Source organism: Carassius auratus, chromosome 30 (genome assembly GCF_003368295.1).
Source record: "Carassius auratus strain Wakin chromosome 30, ASM336829v1, whole genome shotgun sequence".
In the NCBI taxonomy this organism is placed as follows: Eukaryota; Metazoa; Chordata; class Actinopteri; order Cypriniformes; family Cyprinidae; genus Carassius; species Carassius auratus.
Window position 1 is genome coordinate 11,323,177 of NC_039272.1, and position 27,125 is coordinate 11,350,301.

Genomic DNA, 27,125 nt, shown 5'->3' on the forward strand with positions numbered 1-27,125 from the left:
TCAAGTGATATTTTGTTTTTTTGCAGATTTCTTTTAATAGTTCAAAAGAGTGGCTTTTTTTAATTCAAAAAAAGTTTTACTGACCTCAAACTTTTGAAACATTAAGTATATAAGAAAATAAGTACATATTTATACCACCCGAGTGAAGATATGCATTTTTTAACAACAGCTTTCTAAGTTTACCTTTATGGGAATCAAGTCAAAGCCCTGTCTAAGTATTCTTGCACCCCCTCTCACTATTGTTCAGTCTATTCCTGCCTCAGTTGTTATACAGGAAGCAATTAAAATTTCTACTGTCTGATTGTGTCTACTGCATTCGTTCTAGTCATGAGAAGTTTTACAGAGCATGCTTTAGTGCTCTGACAGTCCGACAGATCCCATGGGGAGAATGGGACGAGTTGAAAAGTGTGTGTGTGTGTGTGTGTGTGTGTGTGTGTTGGATGGCAGTAACAGGGTGTAAATGTGGGGGGGATTCCTTAAACTGTTTTCTTCAAGTGTCTAACCCATATGGGATCCTCACAGTTTCTCTTCCTTGTCTGTGTGGTGAGACAAATCCCTTCACTGTGACAACACCATTATCTGCCTCTCTCCCACACTTGCTGCCAGTAAACAACCGAAAAGTTTTAGACAACAAATAGCTATGGATTGCGTTTCTTGTTTTTACTTATTTTTAACATAAGAATCATTTTGAAAGAGACTTTTATTTGTTGTGTCTAAATTGTCAAGGTTTCTACTTAATCAAATTTCTGTTCCCAGCAAGCTCTCCTCAGGTCTTTTATTCTCTGATAACATTTTACTGCTTATCGTTTAGCTATGGGTATATGTCCTCTTTGTTTATCAGAGGAAGAGCATCTCTCCGTTCCCACCGATAAGCTCATACCATATCGGTCCAGTTAATATCAGCACGAATTGCCGAAGAAAGCCATTTAATGCCCAGAGTTGGTCATGAGGTCACCTCAGTAGTCACTCTGGAACATATCTACAACTTGAAGGCGAAGGCTCTCAGGATAGTGACCGGCTAGGGGAGGTTTTGTCTTATTTAGAGACTCAAATGTTGGTGTTGAACAGCTGGTCCAGTCAACGCTCAACAGATGGCCATGCATAAAGGGTTAGAAAAAATAAATTCATAGGGAATACATTAGGCAACTTACAAAACTATTTGCCATATTAATGTTAGTTTGTTATTACATCTCTTTTTTTATCTGGAAGCTGAGATTGAGCCAGTTGTTGCTTTCCTTTACCTGTGTCTTCCATTGGCGTCTATTAGAGTGAGTTTTACAAAGCGTATCTGAGTACCTCCCTGAAACGTATTGTTGCCTGCTTTACGGTTGCTCACTCGATTGAAAGCGGAGCAGACGAATGATTTCCCAAACCTTCACAGGGGATGCTCTAGGTCTTTGTTGTGCTGATTTTGGGCAGGGCGACAGCTGTGGATGTGGCTTCGGGATCATTAGGACCTGTAGCGTGGGGAGCAGAGGGAAAATTGATTTTCAATGCGTTTTCTGACAAAACCTGGTGGGACACTTGTGCTAAAACCAACGGTTCTGAAATGGGTAATTCCTTAGAGATCAGAAATCACAGTCAAAAGCTCTGGTGATGGATGACACTTATGATGAAATGTGTTTGTTGTACCAGCTCATTCTGCTGGTAATTGCTTTTTTAGAGGCTTTGTGTCCGTTAGATGCCAAGGTTTGCCCATTCTATACATTTCCCAGCCTAATCCCACCTCTTCCCTTCCCAGCCCCCCGGAATGGGCCCTTTCTCATTAGCACCATTATAGCCTAGCCAGCTCAAGTGGTTAAGCCAAACAAAACCCTTTAGCCTTTTAAACGCAGCTCTAATTAAGGCTGGCAAGGTGTGTTTAGCGTTGGAATTTCTCCTGCTTCTTTGTAACTGCTGTCTAAAACATTCCTGTAGTGTCTGTCAACAAGTAGCACCCTTTGGGTTACCATTTTTTTTTCCTTTTTTCTTTGTCTTGTAAAGAGTAAGTCTTTATATGGATCTAGCATGTATGTGGGAATTGTAAACATACTTTGAATTAATTTTTATATATATAACACATTAAAGGGGTCATCGGATGCTACATACACTTTTACAAATTGTTTAAAATGAACACAACCATCCTATTATTCTAAAAATCCACCCAGTGTTTTTTGTTTTTTTTATCAAGAAAAATCTTTACCCCTCAAATCGAGCAGATTTCAGATGCCTGTCTTTGTGATGTCACACACACAGGCCCCTCCCATGATAGTTTGATCAACAGTAGCGTTTCAGCACAGACTGGACTGGTGTTTTTACTTCGACCCACCCTGAGTTAGCTGTCATCAGTCTGTCATTGTTTCACTGTCAGAGTAGATGTTGACAGGAATGTATCTTAAACTAATGAACTGTTTTGTTGTTAGATGTAGTAATGAACATAAGTCTTCATTTACTCCTGACATCTGAGCCGCTTAAGATTCTGTGGTAACCTTTGTTGTCTGAAGTGAATGCGCCCCGATCTACCTAAATGTGTCTATCTTTGTGCGAATCATTTGTGGTCCAGCTTCACCTACAAAAGAAGTGAGTAAAAGTTTTTTTTTTTTTTTACCTAATAATGTGTTAATTAGCAAGTTTCACGATGAATGTGGCTAAAGTGAACAGTTTCTCTGAGAGCAGCTTGGAAGAGAGGGGCAGGATCAGCAGAATTTTTTTACATTTGTTGTAAACGTGGTGTTTTTTACACTACCATTGAATTTTTTTTACCATATTATGACTTTTTATTAAGACCTAATCATATCAACTTGTGGAAAATGGGCATCCGATGACCTCTTTAAGTTTGTGTGTATAAAACAATAAGTAAAAACATTAAGAGTTAAATGAATAAAATCTAATTCATTTTATATTTTAATTGTTTTATTATATTTTTAATAAATATATATATATATATATATATATATATTTTTATTAATGTACTTTTCTGAATAAAATGTATTCTTTGTATTAAAAACATTTGTGTATCTGAAACTAAATATGTCGATGTATTAGTGTTGCTTTCATCAGAGAAAAAAAATGACAATCACGTGACGGAGACGAGACGCAACGTAAATGCTTCTCATGTGACGATGACTAATTAAATGGATAATGCAAAAAAATAATAACAAGACTAAATGTGGTTTACAAAATAAAAACTATGCTTTTTTTTCACCCAGTCATTTAAAAATAACATTTCAGAGCTGTAACAGCAATACCGTGAATAAGAAGCCTTGGACAAATTATGCAAACACCCCCCCCCCCCCCCCCAAAAAAAAAGTTTTCAGTCAAAAAGCACCTGATGGAGTTTGCACTTCACATTAAACTGCTTCTGTTTCACACAAACGCCAGCACAGACATGCGTGTTTGGATGCGGAGCTATGCTGAAAGTTACATAAAATGCCATGCACTCCTGCCACGCGAAATGAGTTTGCGCACACTCGAAGCGAAAACAACACCAAAAACAACACTACAATGTATATAATACATTTAAGATGTCATAATAAATTATATTATTATAATATAATAAATGTTAATGTTAATTTATTAATTCAGTAATTTTAGTGTTTATTAATTATTAAACCTTTATGATAGTAAAGACATTAAAATATAAAATGTGTTAACATATAAAGTATTAATATTTAACGTAACTGCCTAATCAATCCATATAAAAGCAGTATAATCCTTCTCTCAGAAGGTTGACTAAAGCTTGTGTTTAATCTTTAATCTTAATCATGCAGTATAATTTGATATGCATTTTGCTAAAGCATGGTATTGCAGCATTCAGTGGCCGTAACTCTGGGAGGCTCCCTTGGCCTCCAGCCCTCTCAAGGCTCTTTATCATGAGAAGAACGGCCGCTGGGCCTCTCAGTCTGCCTGGCTCCAGTGGAGAGCAAAACAAATAACTGGCTCCAGTCTGTCCTTGGTCAAATGCACGGTTGGACAGAGGTGAGGAGATGGGATGGGAAGGAAAAAAATGCACATTGTTTCGTTAAGTTACAAAACTAATAGAACGAGATGAGTAGAAAAAGACATCAGTCTGTCAGAGCAATGAGGGGACAAATAGTGAAAGAGTGTGTGGTCGATAGGGACTACCCACTCCGTGCCTGTCCCCTCTTTACACCCCTGCGGAGTGAAAGGGCTGGATCATTGTTAAATGAAGCGGTGAGTTTGCTCTGCAGCGCTACGTGGAGTGAACGGTTTCCCCTCAAATTCTTTCATGCATGCTTTACATTGAAACCGTGAGATAATTGGACTTAATGGATTATTATTATTATTTTTGGTATGTGTATTTTTCTTTCCATTTTAAGTGTTGGTGGTTTGATTGATTGTGGATGAAACTTGCATTCAATTGTATTTGTGCTTGGGGGGGGGGGGGCTATTACTATTTGTTTATTAATTATTAATTAGTTTTGTTGTCTTTGTGTGCTCATGTGCTCATTCACCGAAACTGTGTATGTTGGAAGCCTGTAGATGGCAGTGTTGTCAAAGTTGGAAATTTGGATTTGCACTTGGACGCACACAGAAGCCTTGTAGTATTTGGCTGGCTCATTGTAACCCCAATTTAGTCTGGTAGAGAAGTTGATACAGTCCAGTGTCTGTTTGGCATCTTTTATGTTCTCTGGCTGCAAGCAGACAAAAAGTGGAAGTGTATCACTGCATTACATTTCTGCTAAAGAGAAGAGGTAAATGGTGAATAAAAGGGTGTTTTGTTGGATGCTCCTGAAGTTCATTGGTTCAAGGAATACTCTGCTACAGACACTTTTGAAGGGTTCATATTCTTATTTCTTTGAAAATCAGTCTGTCACTAAATTCAGACAAGCCAGGCACTCGTGATTCAGTTCAGGGAAAGAATAATTTTGGAGAGACAAAACAAGGAACAGTCAGTATTTCCCCATTGGTTTAATTAAAAACTTTGAGTTTCAGGATCCTGAACGTGCAAAATAAATAAACTACTAGCTCTTGTCTTCAGGGTGTTTGTAGTACTTAGCCATATTTTGGGGGCAAATTTGTACCCAGAAGTTACCCAAATCTGACAAAAAAAGTCATTTGGGGATGTCTTTTTTTTTTTTTTTTGTAAACATTTTGAAAGTTTACTGTTAGAGTTAGGTTATAACATTTGCAACTTCTGATGTTTTTGTAGTGAATGTGTGTCTGTTTGTGTGTGCTTTGTGGATTTGGCCTGTTTTAACAGATGAAAAGCTTTCCAAAAATAGAGAAGAACTGGAATCAGAGGTGCATTCCGAATCGCCCTCCTAAATCTGTCCTCGGGTTATGAATATGAAAGTATAAAAATACATGAACAAAACCCAATATTTTTTTTAAAGCTATTGTATTTTGTCAACTTTTTACTTTAGAAAGATTATTATTATTATTTTGTCCATTCTGATGTTTATATTAGCATGTGCTAATTAGCATTCTGTTATCAAATTTCTACGTAGCAATTTGACAATTGATTTTTAGATGTTAAAGGAAGGATATCAGCTATTTTTTTTTTTCAAAAGCAGCTATCATTATTACACAGGAATGCATTGAGTGCATGTCAATGTCCTGCTCCACCAGACCTCTTGAAATTAGACTGTTCAATAGAACAGAGGTGGTGTTTCTGACTATTCATGCAAATAAAAATGTACTATTATTAAAGTTTATCAAATATAGGAACAAGGCTGATCTTGCTATATACATTACAGTTTTGGTCCATAAGATATACATTTATTTATTTACTTTTATTGTTTTAAATAAGTTTATACTTTTCTTTACCAAGGTTGCTATCAATTGAAAAAAATGTCACCGTACAGACATTTATAATGTTGCTGTTTATTTGAGCGTTCCGTTCATTAATAATCTTGAACAAATGTATCATGGTTTCCACAAAAAATATTAAGCAGCACAACTGTTTTCAACATTGATAATAATAATAATAGGCGTAAATGTTTATAAAATTGTAGTATTATTTCAAAATATGTTTTTAATCCAACAAATGCAGCCATGGTGAGCATTAGAGACTTTAAAAAGTTTTACTAACCCCAAACATTTGAACAGTAGGCTATATTTTATCTTTAGTCTTTCTTTTTTAAGACATTCCACAACAATCTATTTTCTACCATCTTAAAAAACTCTTTAACCTTTGACAACACTAGATAAGAAGGTTTGGAAAGGCACAGATGGACTCTTCATATGGTGTTGCATTGGAGTCGAGACTAATTTGTTCTAAATAGTTTCCATTTTATACTGTTTGTTGTTTTGTTTTGAGATATATAAAGTTGTTTCCCAAAAAATACCAAAATGCATTTGTATATTTTCTGGATTCCAAATATATTGCATATATTTATGTTCCAGAGAGCATGTGAACAGGAGGAGGCTGTAGTAGCTCAGAGCTGTCCTTGTTACTGATAATCAAACACTTTGCCTGCACTTACTAGTGAATCTAGAATCGTATCACAGGACGCCGTTTAAGGCAACCAGACCAGACAAGAGGGTGATAATGACAAAAATAGGCTCTACGGCCCAACGGGTCTGTGGTTGTGATTAAGTCACTTTCTCTTCGGGGTTCAAATGAGTCTTTATATTTAGCCGACCTAGATCAGGTTTAGGACCTTTCAGTCCAGTCTTCATTTGAAAAAGTCGTTTGCAGGAGTTTGCACGCACCGTTTGAAGGGTGACTTTCACAGCGAGTTGATGTCGGGCTCTTGGAATATCCTGGATACATTTGATTCAGATGAACCGGGTAATGACAATGTGTTTGATTGTGATTATTTGTCAGTTGTTTATTTAATACACAAGTGCAGCACTCTAAATATGCTGCATTGTTTATCTGCCTTTGCATATAAAGATAGTTTCTTTGAGATTCATATTCCTTAGGCTGAAAACCCAAAGACCGAATAAAAATGGTCTGCGGTTTCAAACACCCCCTGTGCCTGTCAAGATAATTATAAGCTTTGAAGCTGGATTTGGAAGAAAGGAGATCAGCATAGTTGTCGTAAGTAATGGTTGGGGGCATTTGAGCCCGGGTCAGACATTTGGCCCCCTGCCAGAAGCTAACACAAATGCACAGGTGTGTTCAGCCCCTTGCTTTTCTGAAGTTATTTAGTTCTGGCTTATTTAAAAGCTCAGTGCTGTAATTAAATTCAGCTGGCTACTGTCATGGTCAAGTTGTCGCTGACAAATCCTCCTTTTCCTCCAACTCTTGTCTTCATAATGACTGTGGCTGGTGAATAAATTGTTTATGAGAGCATTAGGCTGTTTTTCACTCTCTTAAACACAAGTGTGGAAGATCAAAAGGGAGTTTGTTGCATTTGAGTGTTTTCTGGGATATAATTTGCAAGTTTCAGAGGGAAGTAGAATGATTTGGTCATCCAATCATTTCACTTGAGCATAGACTCCTGCTCTCTCTCCGTTTTCTTAGCTTCGGGTTATGTGACCTTGTGAATGTCAGGAGACCCTAGTTGAAAATGGTCAGTGGACACACCTGCAGCTCCACCTCAAACTACAACAGCAATATCCAAAATGGCCCTGTGGCCTCTCAGATGCACCTCCTCCCCTGACCACATAAAGATCATGTTACTTTGACCCATTATTTGAATTTTGTGAGAGCAGCATGAGGCTATATAGGTGGTCTCTGATTTAGAAGGTGGTTAGTTTGAAAAGCTTCTTTGATGGTGTTAAAGGAAACTAACAATCTGCCATTTACTCACCCTCTATCACTTGTGTTCCATGGGATAAAAAGAAAAAAAGTCATACAGTGACTGTAGCCTTCCAAAGTCTTTGAAACTTTTGAATGGATGTGTATTGTGAATCATCTGCAAGTTCTGCATTTATGTAAACTTGGAATTACTCTTCACATTGCATTTTTTTTTCATGTCATACGTGTACAGAAACTACATAAGTAATTATAAAAAAAAAAAAAAAAAAAAATCTGCAAATTAACTATTTACAATGAATTCTGTGGAAGGTGTGCTAGGAGTGCAGTTAAATTAATGACAAGTGACAAGGTGTTTGTACATTTTTCTAAAGCAGTACAACTTACCACTCCCATTTTAGATCTGTCTCCAGCAGTGGAGTGTGTGTGTGTGTGTGTGTGTGTGTGTGTGTGTGTGTGTGTGTGTGTTTGAATGCAGAGCTTTGTATGGACCTGCAGTCCATGTTTAAATTCTGCCTCTGGCTGTGGTGTTGTGTCAGGTGACTGCTTCGTCATGCTACCCTGCCCTCACCTCTGGATGTGTGCAATACCTCCCACTAGCATGCCACGTTTCTCCCAAAAAAAAATTCTGTCACATTCCCTCGGTTTATGAAACTGTCTAATATAAAATATAGATTGCAACAAGACTTTCTATAGCCTCTTTCCTAGTAGCCACTAGCCAGAACTGAATAATTTAAAAGTGCAGCAGTGCAGATTTACAAAAGGTATAAAACTGCTTTTATTTCTCATCAGCATTAATTTTTATGCTCTGTACTGTATATACCTTTTAGGAAGGCATAGTGTGTCCTCTTTGATTACAGCTGTCTTTATTTATCAGTGATTTGTTTTCTGGAGTCTTCACGAATCGGTGTGTTCTTTGTCATTCACCTAGATCCCACTGACAAATGAAAAATAAACATAGTATTTGATGAAGTGTCTCTTAATTTTTTCTTTATGAAAAGTCGCTTATATTGTAGTATTCAAGTACAGACTTTGCTAACAGGATGTTGAGAATAGGGAGTGACAATGAATGAGTAAAAAAGATAAAACACGCCTTTCGGATTCTTCATACTATCAGAATGATCTACCTGCAGTTACTTGTCTATCTGTGGTGGGCTGACCCTGTTTGCTAATAACAAGGAACCTTGTTGATGCCTTTGTGCCAATAGAGGACTTAACGTTATAAGTGTATTTGATTATACCACATCTACCTTTTTCGCAGAGGGTCTCCTATTAATGGTCTGGTGACCAACGGACGGATGCATCCTTTCCTCTTATAGGATCTCTGAAATCGGAGCAAGTTAGCTAATCTTAGCTGTAATATACACTCCACAGTGCATAGATGTTCTGGCTTATAGGTTACTGCAAGGCCGTAGCAACACTTTTCTCTGTGACTACATGTTGAAGAAGTTTAAGAATGACTGAGCAAGGTAGGTGCACCTTTAAGCATAATTTCACATGTGCATCTAATGTTTGTGTGCGATAGATATACATTTCTGTCTGAAACTGAACCGACCCATGTCAGTTTTTGTCTGTAGTGTTTGTGATGCAAGCTAATCTGTGGGATATTTTTAAGTGGTCAAGCATTCTGGGTTTAAAATATCTTATAATTCATGCCACACATTCATTTTAAATAGCAGCTTTTTGGCATGTTTTGACAAGCTCAGGGTTGACTTTCACCCACATGTGCATATTTTCGTTAAATTAGCTTGGTAAATGTTTGTGTCTAGAGACTGAGTGATTATTGTTAAAACTAGACAACTATGTATGAAGTGTTGAACATGTCTCAGTTTGCAGACTGAAGTGATTTATTGATGAGCACTTTTGCTTGTTAATGGTGAAAAGGGAAAGTTTGTCTTCTATTCAAACAAATATTGAAACTTCACAAACATCAGCTACATTTTGCCTTGGTTTCGGCTGAAAAAGACATTGCACAACATTTCTGAGTGGTAACATCCGTTTGAATGTGAACTTTGGCCATGCTGCAATAGCTGTATGTGTCTGCCAAAATAAAATAAAAAAAAATAAAAAAAATCTATTATTATTTTTGTTTTTTTGTGCAAGTTGGAGGAAATTCCATAGCATGTCCTGTGTTTCATAATACTCAACACAGGTCCAATCATTGTTTTTACTAGTTTCCCAAGTCTGTGTTCTTTAGAGAATATGGCAGACCTCCCACTGATCCTTCTTCCTGCCGTTCTTCCACTAGGGGTTTATGAGACCCACCACTGTATCTGCTGCACACATGCATGTCTGCTGCTCTGCTTGCACAGTCTCAATCTGCTGTCTTTAATATCTAAATGGTTGTTGGGTTTAGATAATGCTGAATTTAACAATATTAATCCTTGGTTCTTGATATTACTGATGCAAACATTTAACTTGTGAAAATGCAAGTTTGGCAAAAGAATCATTATGAAGTTTGATATGGTTACAGAAGGTGTGCTGGTTGCCCCACATCAGTATTTTTGCCTTGTTTCTTTTGAGGTTTGTTCATTCCTTCCAGTTCTTGTGCTAAATTAGAATGGGTGCAGTTTAATTTTAGAGCTCTTATAAGGAGTGTGCAACTTTGCTCAGCTATGTAAGGCTGGCTTTGTCTGGGCCTTTCAATACATGGCACCTCAAATGGAAAAATATATAAAATTAAGTTAATCCAAAAGTTATCAAATTCTGTCATGCATCACTTACCCTCATGTTGTTCCACACCTGTATGACCGACTTTCTATCTTCAACATGTACATTTTTGAAAGACATCCTGTCCACTTTTTTTTTATCAATTAATTAAAGTGAATGAGGACTTACACTGTCAAGCTCAAAATAAGAAGCATTATCAGAAACATCATATAAGTTTCAGTGCTCATATACCAAGTGTTTTGAAGTTACTGTAGCTTTGTGTGAGAAACATCCTGAAATTTATAGAGTAAGGAATGTCTTTGGGAAACTATAACATCTCAGATTTGTCACAAGATTATTCCTAAATCCCCACTATTTGAAGGTTAAGGTTTTATTTGTTGTTAAATATTAAATGACCTTTAATAAAAAGTTCATGTTTTGGTTGAACTTCACACAAGGTCATGCACACAAGTTCAAAATTGCAACACTAAGGTGCGTCACTAGCTTAGGCCTAACCTATTTTCACATCAGAGCCCATGATTTGTTTCACAAACTTCACTTTTTTTTTTTTTTTTTTCATGATGTGTGTGTGTTTTTGTGAATCACGCATGTGGCATTGTCTGACATTTTGTTTTGTTGTTTTTTCCAGTTTGCAGGTTGCATGGCAAGCTGATTTGATGCATGACATTTGCATGAGTGCATTCAGACTCTCTGTGGGATTTCGAGCGAGCGTCTACAGCAATGGCCCAAACCATGCACGTTAACAGCAGTGCTTCAGGTAACACCCCTCCCTTTAAATTAGTGCAATTGTCTAATCTGTTCTCTAATGAATCATCAGTGTTTATGCATACAATTATTCTCAGTTAAAGCTGAAGTATGTCATTTTGGCACCACTAAAATCACTAAAATAATAACGACTGTTAAACAGGTTTCCCAAACACTTCCCCGTCTTCTAAAAGGTTCCACCCCAAACCCAAGGCATTGATTGAGCCAATGTTGGGCGTTGTTCTTCATTGGGCTGCTTGCGGTGCTCAAAAAAACTAAGGTGGAAATAGAGAGAGTATTTTAATGATAAAAAATGTACACACTTCAGTTTTAACTTTGCCAAGTGAAGACCCAGGTGAGCATTTGAACAGATAAATTGGACATGGATGTACAGCATGAACAACAGACAGTTGTGTGTTTTGAGATGTTAAATCTGTAGTATGCTGTGTTGGGGAAGGTACTTTGGAAATGTAATTGGTTATAAGATTACAAGTTACCCTATTTGAAATGTAATAAGTAGTGTAACTATTTCAAATACGTTATTAATGGGACTAATTACCTTTGATTACTTTTTGATCACTTTTCAAAATTTCTAACGAATGTTTTCAAATAATAATCATTTTAAAACATTTCAAGCAGGCTGGGTTAACCTTACAGTAGAACTCAGTATTCAGAAGTACTCGTTTTTGTGAACATTTTCATAAGTACCTGTAATTTAATTACACTTTTTTTTTTCTTCTCCGTACTGTAAGAGATTACAGTTACATTTTTGTAATTAAATACTGTAATTCTGTAACATGTAACTAGTTACCCCCAACACTGGTAGTATGTTATATTTTCTGTCATTGTTTTTGTATGTGTATTAAACTTTCACATTAATTTCATATAGAATGTACTGTATGTTTAAAGACTTTTCCAATTGTTAAGTGCTGTTTTAGGGTACAAGCCCATGCTTCTGTTTAGGACCAGCACAGTCCTGCGTGTCTAGAAGCGTGACTTTCACAGCGTGCTGTGAAATATTGCTTGTCAGACTTGCCATGCTCTGAACACTAAACCACAACATCAGCATTCCACTGTGCATTCCTCCTGGCAATAAAGTGAAAGAGCAACAACATGAGCAATAAGAAGACCTCTTAAGTCAGTCACTTTATATTGAGCAATTCAATGGAAATTAATTGAATTATGTGTTGTTTTGGCCAGCTTGAGTTGACAGAAGGTCATTTTGATGATAAATGTCAAGCAGGCATGCCTTTGTTGTAGATTAGGGAAATCATCTTAATGTAACCAACAGAGTCAGTAGAAAGATTCTTTCTTTAAGATATTGTATAATCTTTAGGTGTTTTGGTTGTCTGTGTCACTGAACCTTCACCTTTGGTGTTTACACAATGAAATTCAGGTCAGTAACAGCCTAAAGGAGATTTTGTGTTGTCTTGGACCCTTTCCATGTGGCGGCTCCACAGCAAACTAAGGCCAGAGCACTTGGTGTTAAACAAGGCTGTGCCAATATGAAGTCTAGAGTTGATTAGCATGTCAAATTTGAAGGGCTAATGGACGTGCTAAATTGTTGGATACTAGTGTTACGGTTACTTGATTGCTGTTGAGTTACAATGGTTGTCTCTATTCAAGCGATCTGGTATCTGATTAACATTTAAACATCTTTTTAGTTTCTTTGTGTATTGGCTGTCAGCAAAGTCAAGTTTTCATTCTTATGTACAGTGCACAAACTTTCAAAGCAGATGTATGGCTGCTAATATATTTTGAGTTCAAACTATTTTGAGTGGATTTATCCAATATTAGGTACAGCACAAAGTAGGGCTGCACGATGAATCAAACGCGAATAATCACGATTGTCATGTACATTTTGTTGTGGTTCTGGTTCTGTGATTATCAGTAAATCTCCATCACCTGTTTTCAGGTGGAGCAACATTAACTATACAGAGCCGCAATTCTCTGACAAGCTATGCAAAACTGCATTAATAATCACAGACAATATAACCGTAGGATTTTGAAATTGACAAAATCGTGTGCGATAACGATAGCTGTTTGCGTATCTTCTCAGTGAACTATGGCTCTGTGCAGTAAATGCTGCTCCATCTGAGAGCACGTGAAAATACCACATTTAATAAAGTTTTTACTCCAAACTCACTTCATAACGTCAGTCGAGTGTTTGAAATAAATTCTTCTGTGGGATGATGTGGCTTCTTACACAGAATAATTAGGCACACAATATTCCATTGTATTCCAAGCAGTGATAATGGCTATGTTGATTAGCATTTCATTATAGATGTACTTTATTATGATAAAAGAATTATAAAAAGAACTCCGATAAACCATATATTGCCATAGTCGTGTGTTTATTAGTCACGCTGTATCAATGAAAGCAGTTAAATCTGCTGTTTATTCAGCTGGAGCAATAGGCATTTCCTGGATTTCTGGATTTAAAATAGTGCTTTGTTTTTTTCTAACAAAGCACTATTTTAGTTTTTGACCAGTATCCATTTTAAAAACTATCATTTAATTAATCCGTATCGGCCAGTGTGGTCCAACCTAGCTATTGGTATCGGCAAAATCCACTATCGGTCGACCTATAATGTGTACTTTGATTGCTTCCATTTTCTTCATTTTTAAGTTGCTTTGGATAAAAAAAACATCTACTAAATGTAAATGTATACTAAAAGATACTGGAATTACAAACGTTACACTAACACAGAAAAGAAAGTGGCACTCCTCAAGCTATTTCATGGAAGATTTAAGTTCTTATCAGAGCATGTCTGAAAACTTAGCAGTCTGTTATGAAATGAGTGATGAGTGGAACATTTAATTGTAATTAATGTGACATTTATTTTCTACAACAACAACATACTCTGCATGTAATTTACCGCCATTCCTTCTGATATTCTTGGTTCAGTTACTGCTAATATTGGCTGAATTAGCTTTAGTCTGGGATGTACTCCAGGTTTAATTAATATGAATGCTTAATACTGAATCTGTTCACTGTCTGGGTTTTGCCCTGTTCTTTCATGGCAGGATTATTCTTAGAGAAGCTTCTGTATCGGTTCCAGCATTGTTGTTGGGCTTGATTAATGGCTCTGTGTGTGTTTGTTAGTGTGGTCTTGAAAATGACGTGGATTTCTGGGATAATTAAACTGGGAGCCTGACGTGGTTTCCATGGGCCGGGTCAGGAAATACCAGGCCAGAGTGAGAAAAAGGGCCTCTGTTTTCTCTTCTGTGTGTGTGTGTGTGCGTGTGTGTGTTTGAGAGAAGACCAATATGCTCGGACCAGTAGTGCTAGCCCTGCTACAGTACTACTTGTCAAACTCCTGCCCAGTAAGTCACAAAAATATATTATATTCCGTGCTCTAGGCATTTTTAAAGGCAGACTGAATGAATAGCCACTAAATAGAACAGATGATGTGTTGTAGATACAGAATTACTAAATGTATGTCAACTGTGTTTTTGCTGCTGTTTTAAGCTAGTTAGTTTGTTATTTGAAAGACTTTCCATTTAAGTGGTCTTGCACAACAGATTTGTTTATTTTTTTATGTAAACATGTTATCCACCAGGCTATATCACACCCCTTGTCTTATTCTATAGCACCAGTACAGTAGGTAATGTTGTAACTTGCATTGTTAATGTTTTAGACTGTTTGAAAAAACAAAAAAACAAATCAGGAGGCCACTGATGTGGGTTTTAGGTTTTGCAGAGTGCATGTCTGAAATGCCTTTTGAAAGACATCGACATGTTCCAGGTGCATGTTTCAAATATGACCAAAATATCCATGTTCACAAGCTCCAGCTGGGGCTTACAGGCTTCTTCTATCATAGTATTTGCATACTGAATTGTAACTGCTCATGTCCTCTTTGTATATATTCAGCAATATACAGTCTTAGCCAAATCTTTATCTTGTCTTTATTTACTTGATAGTGATCTAAATTTCTCATGTATACGTTTTTAGGTACATTTTTATTCTTTTCTGGTAAAAGCAAAAATAAATGCAAATGTTCCTGCAAACATATTGTAGGCAATGGAATGTTCAGAGTTCAGCTGTCATTAAATGGATTCTGTCTGGTAAATGGCTAGCATATTCTTTGAGTGTGAATCTTCAAAAGCAAATTATTGGATAACTCGCTTACACTGGATAGCAAACTTTTCATGCTTATGTGAACCACCTGTATTTTCCTGTTGTGAAAGAGAACTTGGGTGTATGAAGGTCATTTGTGACATGCTAATCTCTTGAATTTCCATATAGGTTTTGTGGTTAGCAAAACAAGCCGATTTATGAAGTTTGCTTTTCCTTCCACATCATGGATTTGGGCATCAAAGGCCAGACATTCAAACAGACGTTTATTATCATTGTTAACATTCAGCAGATCCGTGCCCAAGGTGTTCCTGGACTCAGTGAGAGATCCGCTGAGATTTCATTGTGTTACATGAGAACTGAAAACATTGTCCTCGGGGTTTGTAATTGGTAATGAATGCTCTCATGAGTGTTGTATTGGAACAGACCGCAGCAGAGCCTAAAAGAGGCCAAAAAACTAATTCGAACTAAAGATTTAGATAACAGTTTAGTTAAAATGTTACTACTTTCGCAAGGCATCATGCTGTCTGGTGCCAACGTAATGCTGATCGCACAAATATTTAGCAGCTATACTTGCTGACCTGTCTTTAGACATTTAGTCAGACAGTTTTTGTTAGACACAGTAGATAAGCCATGACCTTTTAAACTCAAAGATTGTGAGACACACTTGTACTAATGCCTTTCTGTCCACCTCTTTTAGAAAAAGCAGTGCACAGATCAAGCAGGAAAAAGAGCAGGGCTGTCTGTGGACGTCTATTTTCAGCTGTTTACATGACCCTAATGTTACATTTGGTCAAACATGGATGTCGGGTGAGACTTTAGCTGAGATAAATCGCACCATCCTGTCTGTTGGCAAATGCAAGTGAAAATATTATTTAAAAAAAAAGGAAAGAAGAAAGAAAGAAACTCCTTGTTCCATATTTTAGAAATGTTCCCATGGGATTTTTCGAACCATTTCCCCTCTACCAAATCAGACACAATTTTTGATCTCTTTTAAACGGTCTAGACAGATTGTAGTCATTTAAATCACTCCTAATGTGGGCCAAAGGTACTTAACACTTAACTTTTTATATTGACATCATATTTGTCATTATTGTTTGAACAATAAAGCTTCCTGTAGATATGGCACTATTATATATCTTTAACAAACACAATTTACATGGTGTCTCTTTCGGTTCATTTTGTCCACAAATAACTTAGTGACAACAGACATGCCAAATGATCGTGTGTCATGTTTGTTTGTCCACCTGTCAGGGCACTTCCTTTTTCTGCTCTCTTACTGGCCACAGCCATATCCTTACATTTTATTTTTAGCCAATCACATTTTTGCTTAAAATTGTTCATTTTTTCCCCCTTTGGTCAAGGACTATAACTTGCAGTCTAAAGCAACCTAGAAAACCTACTCTCAAAATAGGAACGGAATATACCATCCATTTTAAATTTACACAGGTGGAGTGTGAATATTTGTCTTGGGGATATATTCTGTAAGTACTGTCACATTTTTGAATCTTTAACTTGCTGCCAGCTGGTTGCTGAACTTTAAACCAGCCTAACTCATTCCATTCAAAGTGCTTCCCAACACAAAGTAAGTTTGCTTCACTATGTTGCCCGTAGCATAAACTATTTTGTTCGAAACATCCTCAAGGCTGTTTTTGTGTCTGGTGGGTAGTGTAATTCCAGACTGCTAAAAGAGAGTGCGGGTGGATTATTCTTGGAGCTGCTTCTCACACTGCTTCCATTTGTTTCCCTCGCTTCTCACTTGCCCCTTTAGTGTTGCAGGTTTACACCCCCCCCCCCAACCCCCCTCCACCAGTAAGGTCAGCATTCAGCTGCCCAAGTGTCTGTTCCTCGTACCAGACAAGCCTGTCTCGCTCTCCATGACATTGCTGTTGTGCTCTCGCTATAGTCAGCAAAGCTAGCTGGTGTGTTGAACAAACTAGCAATTGTTGCAGTACAAATACAGTAAAAGGGGTTTTGTCCGTGGTGTTAAATGGTTAAAAAAATAAGCTTTTTAGTTTAGTTGTTTAGAAAATGTTTTACACTTTTTATTTTAATTTAAAAAGCCATGTTCATGTCACAATATATTAGGTTTTTTTTTATCTGTAGTCCTGAACATTTAGAAGCAGCAGTGCTTAAATGAACCCTGTATTATGTGAGTATAGGCTCCTTAATATAATAAAGCCATGCCTGGAAAGAGTGCTTAAAAGGGACCACTGTTTGAAGGGGTTACGAAGTGTTTAAAGAGCACTTTGAGAGAGGCAAAACAGAAGAAACTGTGTAAGTGCTGCATGATTGGTGGAGGCATTTAGCCTATCACAGGCTGCGCTGAGCGAGGCTATGTTTACACCAATAGTGGAATTTTTTTCCCCTTATGGAGTGAAGGTTGAGAAAGTGCTCAGTGAGTGAGGGGAGGCAGCCTGGAGGCTTGTTCGAGTTCTAAAACTCTATTACGGTTTGAAAGGGAAGGGGCGCCGCTGTATGAGGACTGCTGTTTGACTTTGGGTAAGTGACGCTTGAACAATGAGGGATAAGGTTGCCTTAACCTTCTCAAAACCAGTTTCTGTTAAGTCTATATTAGGGACACGGGAGGCAATGTTACATGTCCAAGTAAACTTTTTTTGCATTTTACACATTTAATTAAAATGTACCAAGAAATGCATTCAGTGGTTTGTTATTTGTTTGCAACTCACTGTGTCTGCTCCCTAAATCATCTAAAAGTGTGTTGGCTTCCAGAGAGTTAATCTGTCTAACTGAAGGGAGGAATTCTCTGTCTGGTGTGGAATTTGGACTGTGATATAAGCTCCGTTGATGGATATTCCTTGGCTTCTAGCTGAAAAGAAACCATTAACGTTTTTGCCTCTGTCAATACATTTCTTGTCTGCTAAGGTAGTGAGTGGGTGAAAAGTTTAAGATATTGCCAGTTGCACTGATCCGAATAGATCTTTGGCTGGAAAGAAATATTTGCTCTCCTTGTTTTCCCTTAACCCCACCCCCAGTTACCCTCCCCGTGCAAATGCTTAGCAAACACATGGAGTTTGTTTTGCCATGAAATTGAGTAGAAAACATCTTTACAATCTGGTGTTGGAAATGGATAGCTAGGAAATTTGTTAGTTAATGGTTTAACTCGTAGTAAAAAAGTCTTAGCAATGTATTGTATAAGTGTGAAGTGGTGTTGGAATGACACTCACACTGTTATGATTACTGGGTATAACCGTTATCACACCTTTAGGCTTGCAACCATAAGAGTGACACCTTTTGACAAGCGTTGCATAGTGTATATGTTTTAATGTACCAGGCAGTCGGACTGGAGTAACATTCTGTCAAAATTGATTTTTATGTTTTTACTAGCTGGCTGTTTTAGTCCTTTCGGAGATTGCCTTGATGAATGAATTTGTTGTTGTTGTAGTGCTTTTGGTTCAATGCCGTGTATTGGTGTATAATATTTGTTTGATACTGCAAGGAAACCATCATATTTGAGGAACAAAGTTGACAAAAAAAAAGTGTAATAAATTTTAAGCGCAGATTACATATTTTCTTTTCTGACATTATTTTGCATAATTTAAAGAAATAATTCAATAACTGTTCAGTGATAACTTATTCAACTCATTTCAATATTTGTATTTTATTTATTTTTTAGAGAAAGATGATGATGAGAAGGACCCTTACAGTTTGGAAACCCCGTATGGTTATCAGCTAGACCTGGACTTCCTTAAGTATGTGGATGACATCGAGAGGGGCAACACCATCAAGAAGCTGAACATCCAAAGGAAGCCAAAAGTGGTCAGGTCTGCACCCCCTCCTCAGAGTGGTTGTAGTGGCCACACTGAGTGGACTTCAACAGACTCCTTATCCTCTTCTAACAGCGATGAGAGCAAACAGTTGCCAGTCTGCTTTACACCTCAGAACCAGGTAGCCCCCCCTGGCCATAATGCTCGAGTCCATGAAGCTCCCCAAGCCTTTGTGAACGTCCCCGAGACCAAGCAGCTGCTGCCTCCTCCTTCTCCCCACCTTCTTCGCCATAACCCCCAGGTGGAGAAAACCCTGATGGAGACCCGAAGGCGACTGGAACAGGAGCGGCTCCTGATGCAGCCACCAGTCAATGAGCCGCCTCGTCGGCGACTGGCCAGTTTTGGAGGAATGGGCTCTTCCAGTTCCCTGTCCTCTTACAGTGGCTCCTATGGGCCAAGCCAGATTTCGCCCAGCTCACATACTTTTCAACATAATGGACATCTAGGCAATGGCGAGTACAACCCCTACTTCACATACTCTATGGGCAGTTCTATCCGCCACAGTCCCCTCAGCTCAGGCATGACCACACCAGTGACCAATGTTAGCCCACTGCACCTCCAGCACATTCGAGAACAGATGGTAGTGGCTCTAAAGAGACTAAAAGAACTGGAGGAGCAGGTAAAGACCATCCCAATCCTTCAGGTCAAGATCTCAGTCTTGCAAGAAGAGAAAAGGCAACTAGTATCACAGATGAAGAACTCCAAGGTAGCGGGGCAGAGTCAAGGTGGAGGTTTCAGGAAACGCTCCTATAGTGTTGGCAGTGCTGACCAGTATGAGCCCCTGTCCCAGCTCAGGACAGGCTCTGAACTCCACATTGAGGAGATCGAGAACACTGAGCAGAGCACTCAAAGGCTACAAGAGTTCAGGCAACTGACAGCTGAAGTGGAGGCTTTGGAGAGAAACCTGCAGGATAATGGCGAGGAAAGGAGGCGTAGCTTAAACCAAACAGAGGAAAAAACAAACCAAAACGTCCAGCGGTGGAGGTGTGAGAGCAAGTCCATTGGTGTCGGAGCTGATGAGAACATGAACAATGTGGTTGTATATCGGAGGTCACCTGGGCAAAACAAAGATGTGGCTGTGGGAACAGAGCAGGAGTTGAGGAGCACAGGAGTTGGTGTGACTGAAGCCATGCTAGGTATGAGTAGTGAAGTAGAAGCTGAAATCGAGATGCAGCACCAGACCATCGAAGCCCTGAAAGAGAAGATCTACAGATTGGAGGTTCAACTTAAGGAGACCACCCACCAAATGGAAATGGGAAAGTTAAAGCTTCAGCTTCAAGAGGCTGGATCAAGAAAAAAGGCAGACAAGGGAATGATGGCAAGGCCAGAGATGTATAGCACTTCAGTGGAGGCCAGGGTGTCCACACAGAGCCAAGGTGTGGGCAACCATGTTGAGTTTAGCAATGCAAGCACAAATAATGTCCAACAAATGAATTCAGTAGGTATTATTTGCAAACCAGAGGCAACTCATGTTTCAATAGGTCCAGAGTTGCCAATGGAGCGGTGGATTGTACGAGAACGTGCTGAAGTTAAGGAACAATGTGTTGGCAAGCAGGTTGTGATGTGCAACAAGAGTGTGGGAGTGGAATTAAGTGTATGTGAAATGGGGATCAACACTGAATTAACGGCCGAAGGTTTAGGACTATGCAAAACCGAGGCTGAACAAGTCAAGGAGTTCAGGTCCATTGGATGTGGAGATTGTTCAGTCGATGTAATAGTCAGGCCTATCATGGAGATGGCAACCCAGAGCACAGCAACAGATGAAGTTCACAAAACTGACTTTGGAGTCATGGTCTTACCCATGTGTGCCTCACAGTACACAAATACAGAAATTGAGACAATAGGCAAGTTAACCAATACAGACAAGGTAGTTCTTACGGATTCCAGCACTACTACACAACCATACTCAAAAGACAAACAAGTTAGTACCATACCAGTGGAGACTCGTACAATTGCTATTGGTGATGGTCTTGTAAAAGATGTGCCGGCCACATTAAAAACACGCTCAGTTTCAGTAGGTACAACAGCTTCTGAGGAAGGTATGCATGACAAGTCGCCATCTTACAAAACCAAAGAGACTGGAGTTGGCCTCACGAACATAAATGAAAACTTTTTAGTCGGTCACAAGACGAGGAACATTGCATGTGGCCCTTCTCAGTCTCCTAGCTCGATCCAACTTGAGAGTGTTCCTTTGGGATCAATGTCATCAGCAGGACCTATCCACTCGCAGGCTGGGGCAGGTGTTGGACTCGATCACTACATAGAGAGAGTGCAGAAGCTCTTGCAGGAACAGCAGATGTTGCTTGCTCAGAACTACAGTGAGCTGGCAGATGCATTCGACCCACCTCAACAATCCCAGTTTAGCTCCATCAATAGTGAGCTGGTTACTACTCTATCATCCATCAATTCCGTAATGAAGTATGGAAGTGTTGAGGAACTCTCCAATATGGACCTTCTGAGACCGAAGGGGAATTCGGACCACACCATGAAAGGTACGTTATCGTTTATTGGATCCTATATGCTATATATGCTGTATGCATATGCTGTATGTCAAGTCACCATATAAACCAAAGAACATACATGCAGATGAAGAAAAAATAGCTCTGCATGTTCAGTATAAAGCACTGCGGTATTCCAAGTTGCTATATTTACATGAAGAACCCCTTTTCCTGCTGGGTATGGTGAGGAAGAGGGGTGAGACAAAAGGGTATTCAGTGTGTTTGTGTCTGTAATAATGCCGGACATGATCTGACAGGGCAAAGTTTTCTCTGACCCTGAAAAATACATAGGGTCTTTGGATCTAATCCAACAATGATCTCATATCTTTTGGAAAGTAGCAGCTTGTGCTAAATGGCTAGTTGTTGTTTTCTTTGCTGATGCTGATTCATAAGTCCTCAGGAGAAAAGCTTTGTGTAAAGACTTTCTCTCTATAAGACCAGATTCGGGGAGCATATCCAAATATGCACAAGTTCTTCATGTTTTTATTTCCAGGAAGGCTTAAAAGTCACAAGAATCTAGAAGTTCTTAGTTCAGTGGTATCATATTCCTCTGTCATCAACAGGCTTTTAGCCTGAGATTTTATGAAATGCTCTGAGGTTATAAATAACAGCAGCTTCTACTCAGCAGGGGATCGAGAGAGAGAATATTTTAGACATGCACATCAGAGGATTATGGCCAATGGTCAGTCAAAATTGCTGCTAAGACTTTAGTGTTTCCATGTCTGCTGTGAACGGATTTGACTCTAGATAAAGCAGGAGATGTGCACAGGTATTCTCCATATTGGACATTCCTTTGCAGAAATATTTTTATTGAATATTTTGGTTCATGACAATGAAAGACCATCTGATATAAAGAATATCTAGAGGCTAGATTTCAGATTCATACCATAATCAATAGACATATTATCTTATACACTATTCTGATTGTGTGTCGTCCAAAGTTGTCCTGATGTTTTGGCATCAGCTATATTATAATGTCTTGGAGGTATAATTTGAGAGTGAATTATTATGTACAGTATCATACCTTGTTTGCAGCTGCACCTGGAAAAACCACACCTTATTGGTTAATCTGCAAGACTTTTATCAGTGGCATCATACAAGTCTAAATATAAGTAGCCTTTGACATATACCAACATTTGGTGTTATTTTTGTCCGCTGCTGTGTAATTTCAAGGCTTTTAGCTTAATTGCCAAGTTGTGAGCTGAAAGGTTTTTTTATTTTTGACATTCATGTTAATAATGAGTTTCCTCTGCAAGGATGAATTTCTGATTTTCAGGATACAAACAGCAAAACAGTTTCCTGATATTTTTGTTCCTTATCATAATCAAAATTATAAAATCCAATTAGATAAAAGTGGCTCTGAAATCACACTTTTATTTGTTCTTCCTTTTTGTCAGCAAAATGCCATTACAATAAAAAATATGTATTTTATTTTCATTTTAAGAGTTTATTGTCCTGAGCTATTAACAAATGTTAGATCTTTTTTTAAATGCATTGTTGTACCTCATGGATGTCTTTTCTGTCTTATATCCAGAAACACAGATGATCACTTCCCACTTGAGTAGTTCGAGGACAGAAGTCACAAGGATCGAAAAAGTGTTTAATGACGATGCACATGGTACAGAAACACAGAAAAGCCGCATGGACCAGCAAATGTCCACAGCATTGCATGGTATGCCCAATTCTGTCACTAAACAAGCAAGAGATATTTGTACATTTTTGCAGTTCCAGTCAGTTGTGGTTGACAGTCAGTGTGTTAATATGAAGTTCTTGTTGCTGTGTTTTTCCATGTGTGCCGTCAACTGATTTAGCTTTAGATAAAGAAGAAGATGTGCTCAGGTATTCTCTATAGCAGACATTCTTATATTACTACTTTTGGCTCTTTGTAATGAAAGACCATCTGATATGAAGAATATCTAGAGACTAGAATTCAGATTCATACCATAAACTGAGAAAGAATCTACAAGCACACGGTCAGTGTGTTGATTTGATGTGCTGTAAGACTGTGATTTAACCATCATAAAAGAAGCCGCTTATTCATGTTGAAATTCCCTTGATGGATGGCTTTTTTGATGAAAAGACCCTTGTGTGACCAGGAGAGCATGTAACAGATTAACAGCTTTAAGACACACTTCCCAGCATAAATCTGCTCTCACCTGTCAATAAAAGGGAAACATAATGAGTGCCTTCACCGCATACAGTGTTAGAGATACAGACTGTACGAGGGAGTGTGTCCATCTGTAGGGCATGTTCTGGCAGTTCTCAGAACTGTTCTTTTTTCAGTCTCTGTGGAGAGGGGCGGCGATCCTCTTCGGTATTTGGCAGTGCAAAGCCTGTACTTAACATGTTTGCCAAAGCTTTAGGCTGGGGTTGTGTTTCTTTTGCTTCACATCATTTTTTCAAACTCATGTTTGATTTTTTTTTTTTAAACTAGCTGTGCTTGATTATTCTTTCTTCTGCTGAAAAGGACAACAAGGGTGGACATTGTACATGTCTATCAGATTTGGAAATGTAGCCAGCTCTATCTTATGGTCTTGATTAGCTGTTGCTGCCTAGCGTAGATTCAGCTTGTTCGTTTCCCATAACCGCAATAACACTGTATGTCATAATAAACGATTTCAGCGTTATGAATTTCTTTCCATTTCGATAGGGTGTGTCGATTTTTGTCAGCATTTTTGGTGGAGACAAAATATTGCTGGCAGATCTACTGTATATTAAAATGGTTTATATTTATTTATGCACTAACAATATGTAGGTAGGCTTGAATATATCTTACCACTACTATCTGGAATAATAATTGATTTAAAATGTAGAAATTTTGGTTCCACTTAATAATAAAAAATAATTAAAATAAGTCAAATAATTAATTACCTGCATTTCTGTTTTCTACTAGGCAGTCATAGCACCCTGAAGTCCATCATGAAGAAAGACGGTCATCAGGGGCCTAATGGCACAAAAAAGAATCTGCAGTTTGTTGGTGTAAATGGAGGGTAGGATAAAACCCCTTTATCATGAAAGAAGTGTTTTCAACAAATTATTTTCCAGCTGATGTTGGTTTTTAAGGGATATAGCCAGACAGTCATTAAAACCTGAGGTTTCCCATTGCAAATAGCATGTTTATCTTATAGCATATGACCAAATAGCATCAAATATATTTTTTTTATATATATTTGAGTTAGTTATTTTATTATATTAGTTAATAGCTAGTTAGTAGTTTAGCTTAGCTGCAACAATATTACTATACATATGTATATATTATTAGTAACATGTAACGTGTGTCACTTTTTCCATGTCTAGCTATGAGACAACATCGAGTGATGATTCCAGCTCAGAAGAGAGCACCTCTTCTGGATCAGAGGATGAAGAGGACAAAGACAAGGTGGTGAATGTGAGGGAGAGGAGGAAAGAAGAATTCAGGAATAATGAAGCAGTGGATGAAGATCGAGACACTGAAGATTTAGGCCAGGACAAAAGGCAGAGGCAAGTATTGCCATTTAACTTTTCAGTGTTGCACCATTCAAGAGTCTCTTGCATCAGAAGGAGAATTTAAGGTATTTTGGATGTTATGTCTGCAAATATATTTATAAAAAAAGGAAAATAAACCATTTGGAGACACAAATGAAACCTCAGATCTGTATTATCATATCATTAAAGAATCCTGCATACCAAACCTGACATGAGTTATGAGAAAGCGTACTAAAGTACTACTCTTTATAATCTCAAAGAAGTCCTCTCTCCACCTGGAAATAATATTATTTCATATCTGGATAGCATCTGGATGTTCTTTAGCTAGAAAAGAATGCTTCTTTAACTATACTTTGCATTCCAGTGTGTATCCAGTGTTATATAGCTGAATGATTACACTGGACACGCAAAAAAGAAAATGTCATTCATTGCATTTTCAACCGTTTACTAATTTAAAAGTTCTAAATGTATTTATTACAAAAGATAAAAAAGAATGTATCTGGTCTATTACGTTTCCCTACTTTACAAGCCTTCCAACAATAAAAGGTGCTTACAGATTATAGAAATTAGAAGTAAAAGGGAGAAAATTATAAATAAATAAAAAGCTAGGAGAGAGATGTAGGGATTTGGGGAGAGAAATAAGAGACTCCTAGTGTAGTCCAGTAGATATTGTTCATTGAATTGCATAATCAGATCACAAGACTACAGTGTCTGTTGTCTTTTTCCACATTGTGAAAGACAAGAAGCCACAATGCAACATACAAGACAAAAAGAGCTCTAGCCACAGATGATCTCAAAACAAATACCAAGCTGATTTTTTTCTAATCAGTAAAAATAGAACATTACGTAAAACTGGCTCAGAGTTAAATATTTTTATCACATCCTCTACATTACAGATTACCTACTTGAATGTAGATAATGAAAATACATAAACATTTACATCTTTCTCAAAAATGGTTATCCCCTGACCACTTCCAAGTATTGTCTCCACTTTTGATCCAGAAGAATTTAATTTAAAGGGCTCTTTGTCCAATACTGGTTAGCACTCAAAAGTGGGATGCATTTAATAGTGTTTTTTTTTCTTCTTAGGTATGAGTTGAATGAGAAGATGATTTCTGCATGCAACATGATGAAATCCCACCTCAATGACCCCAAGGCTTTATCTAGTAAAGATCTGGTAAGTTGTAGCTGTGTCTAAACGCACAGTGCACAAAAATATTATCTGTGATTCCAGATTAGTAAAATAAGTTGGTGAAATCCACTATTTTCTTAATGCCTCTGATGGTTTTCCTTAGTCAGCAATCTTGTCAAACAAGCGACTAAGGCAATTCAGAGTTTTAGATGTTACTTCAAGCTCTGCTTCACTGCACCTGAAACAAGAAGGATATTGGCTTCTTTGTGGTTAACGTGGTGTAAAAGAATGTTGGATCAACTCTTATTTCTGCTGACCCCTGAACGGAGGGTCTGTGACGTGCCCAACTGTGTGCTGACTGGGTGACTGTTAAGTCTTGGGTCAAGTCAAAGCTGTATTTGTCCTGAATTTCACAAACCTGAATATGATTTAGACTAATTAGGATCATAATGTATCCTATATCCCATAATATAACTTTTTTACTTTGATTTTGAGGTTTCTGATCTGTTACTACACCAAGAGCACAATCCATTTCTATAATACATACTGATCTTGCTCATATTGATCATTTTGTGTCATTCCAGAGGCCATGTGTGAACACCGTTCAGCACGAGTGGTTCCGAGTGTCCAGTCAGAAGACGGCCGTGCCGGAGATGGTGGAGGACTACCTGAATGCTTTCAGAGGCATCTCCCCTGCCCTGCTGCAGCACATCGTAAACATGGCCGATGGCAACGGCAACACTGCCCTCCATTACAGTGTATCCCATTCCAACTTCCACATTGTGAAAAAGCTGCTGGATGCTGGTTAGTATTTGACTCACATTCAACATTTACACAGTTTCTTGAAGTCATTTACAACCTGCTTTTTAGCACAGTGGTGACTGACAAGTGTGAATGTGGCATGTTGCTGTGGACTGAGTCGAACCAGTGTGCAGACACCCAGAAACCACCTTACCACCTAAATATGAAGTGTATCAACTATTTTCAACATTGATGATAATAATAAGAAATATTATTGAGCACCAAATCAGCATATTAGAACAATTTCTGAAGGATCATGTGACACTGAAGACTAAGGCGAAGAGAATTCAGCTTTGGCCTC

General features: G+C 38.1%; 1 protein-coding gene across 6 annotated transcripts in view; it reads left to right on the forward strand.

The window, feature by feature from the left end:
- LOC113049206 (KN motif and ankyrin repeat domain-containing protein 1-like) overlaps positions 1–27,125 on the forward strand; it is a 46,624-nt gene that overhangs the window by 15,348 nt on the left and 4,151 nt on the right. For 3 of the 6 annotated variants that reach the window (XM_026211354.1, XM_026211356.1, XM_026211357.1), the window contains exons 2-8: positions 10,947–11,075; positions 18,778–21,420; positions 22,961–23,098; positions 24,320–24,416; positions 24,724–24,906; positions 25,981–26,068; positions 26,608–26,827. In XM_026211354.1, the coding sequence (XP_026067139.1) occupies positions 11,039–11,075; positions 18,778–21,420; positions 22,961–23,098; positions 24,320–24,416; positions 24,724–24,906; positions 25,981–26,068; positions 26,608–26,827 (3,406 nt within the window). In that variant the 5' untranslated portion in view covers positions 10,947–11,038. Of the gene's footprint in view, positions 1–6,625; positions 6,737–8,819; positions 9,118–10,946; positions 11,076–14,268; positions 14,390–18,777; positions 21,421–22,960; positions 23,099–24,319; positions 24,417–24,723; positions 24,907–25,980; positions 26,069–26,607; positions 26,828–27,125 lie in introns of those variants that run through there. The other 3 variants (XM_026211355.1, XM_026211353.1, XM_026211358.1) reach the window with 3 other exon arrangements.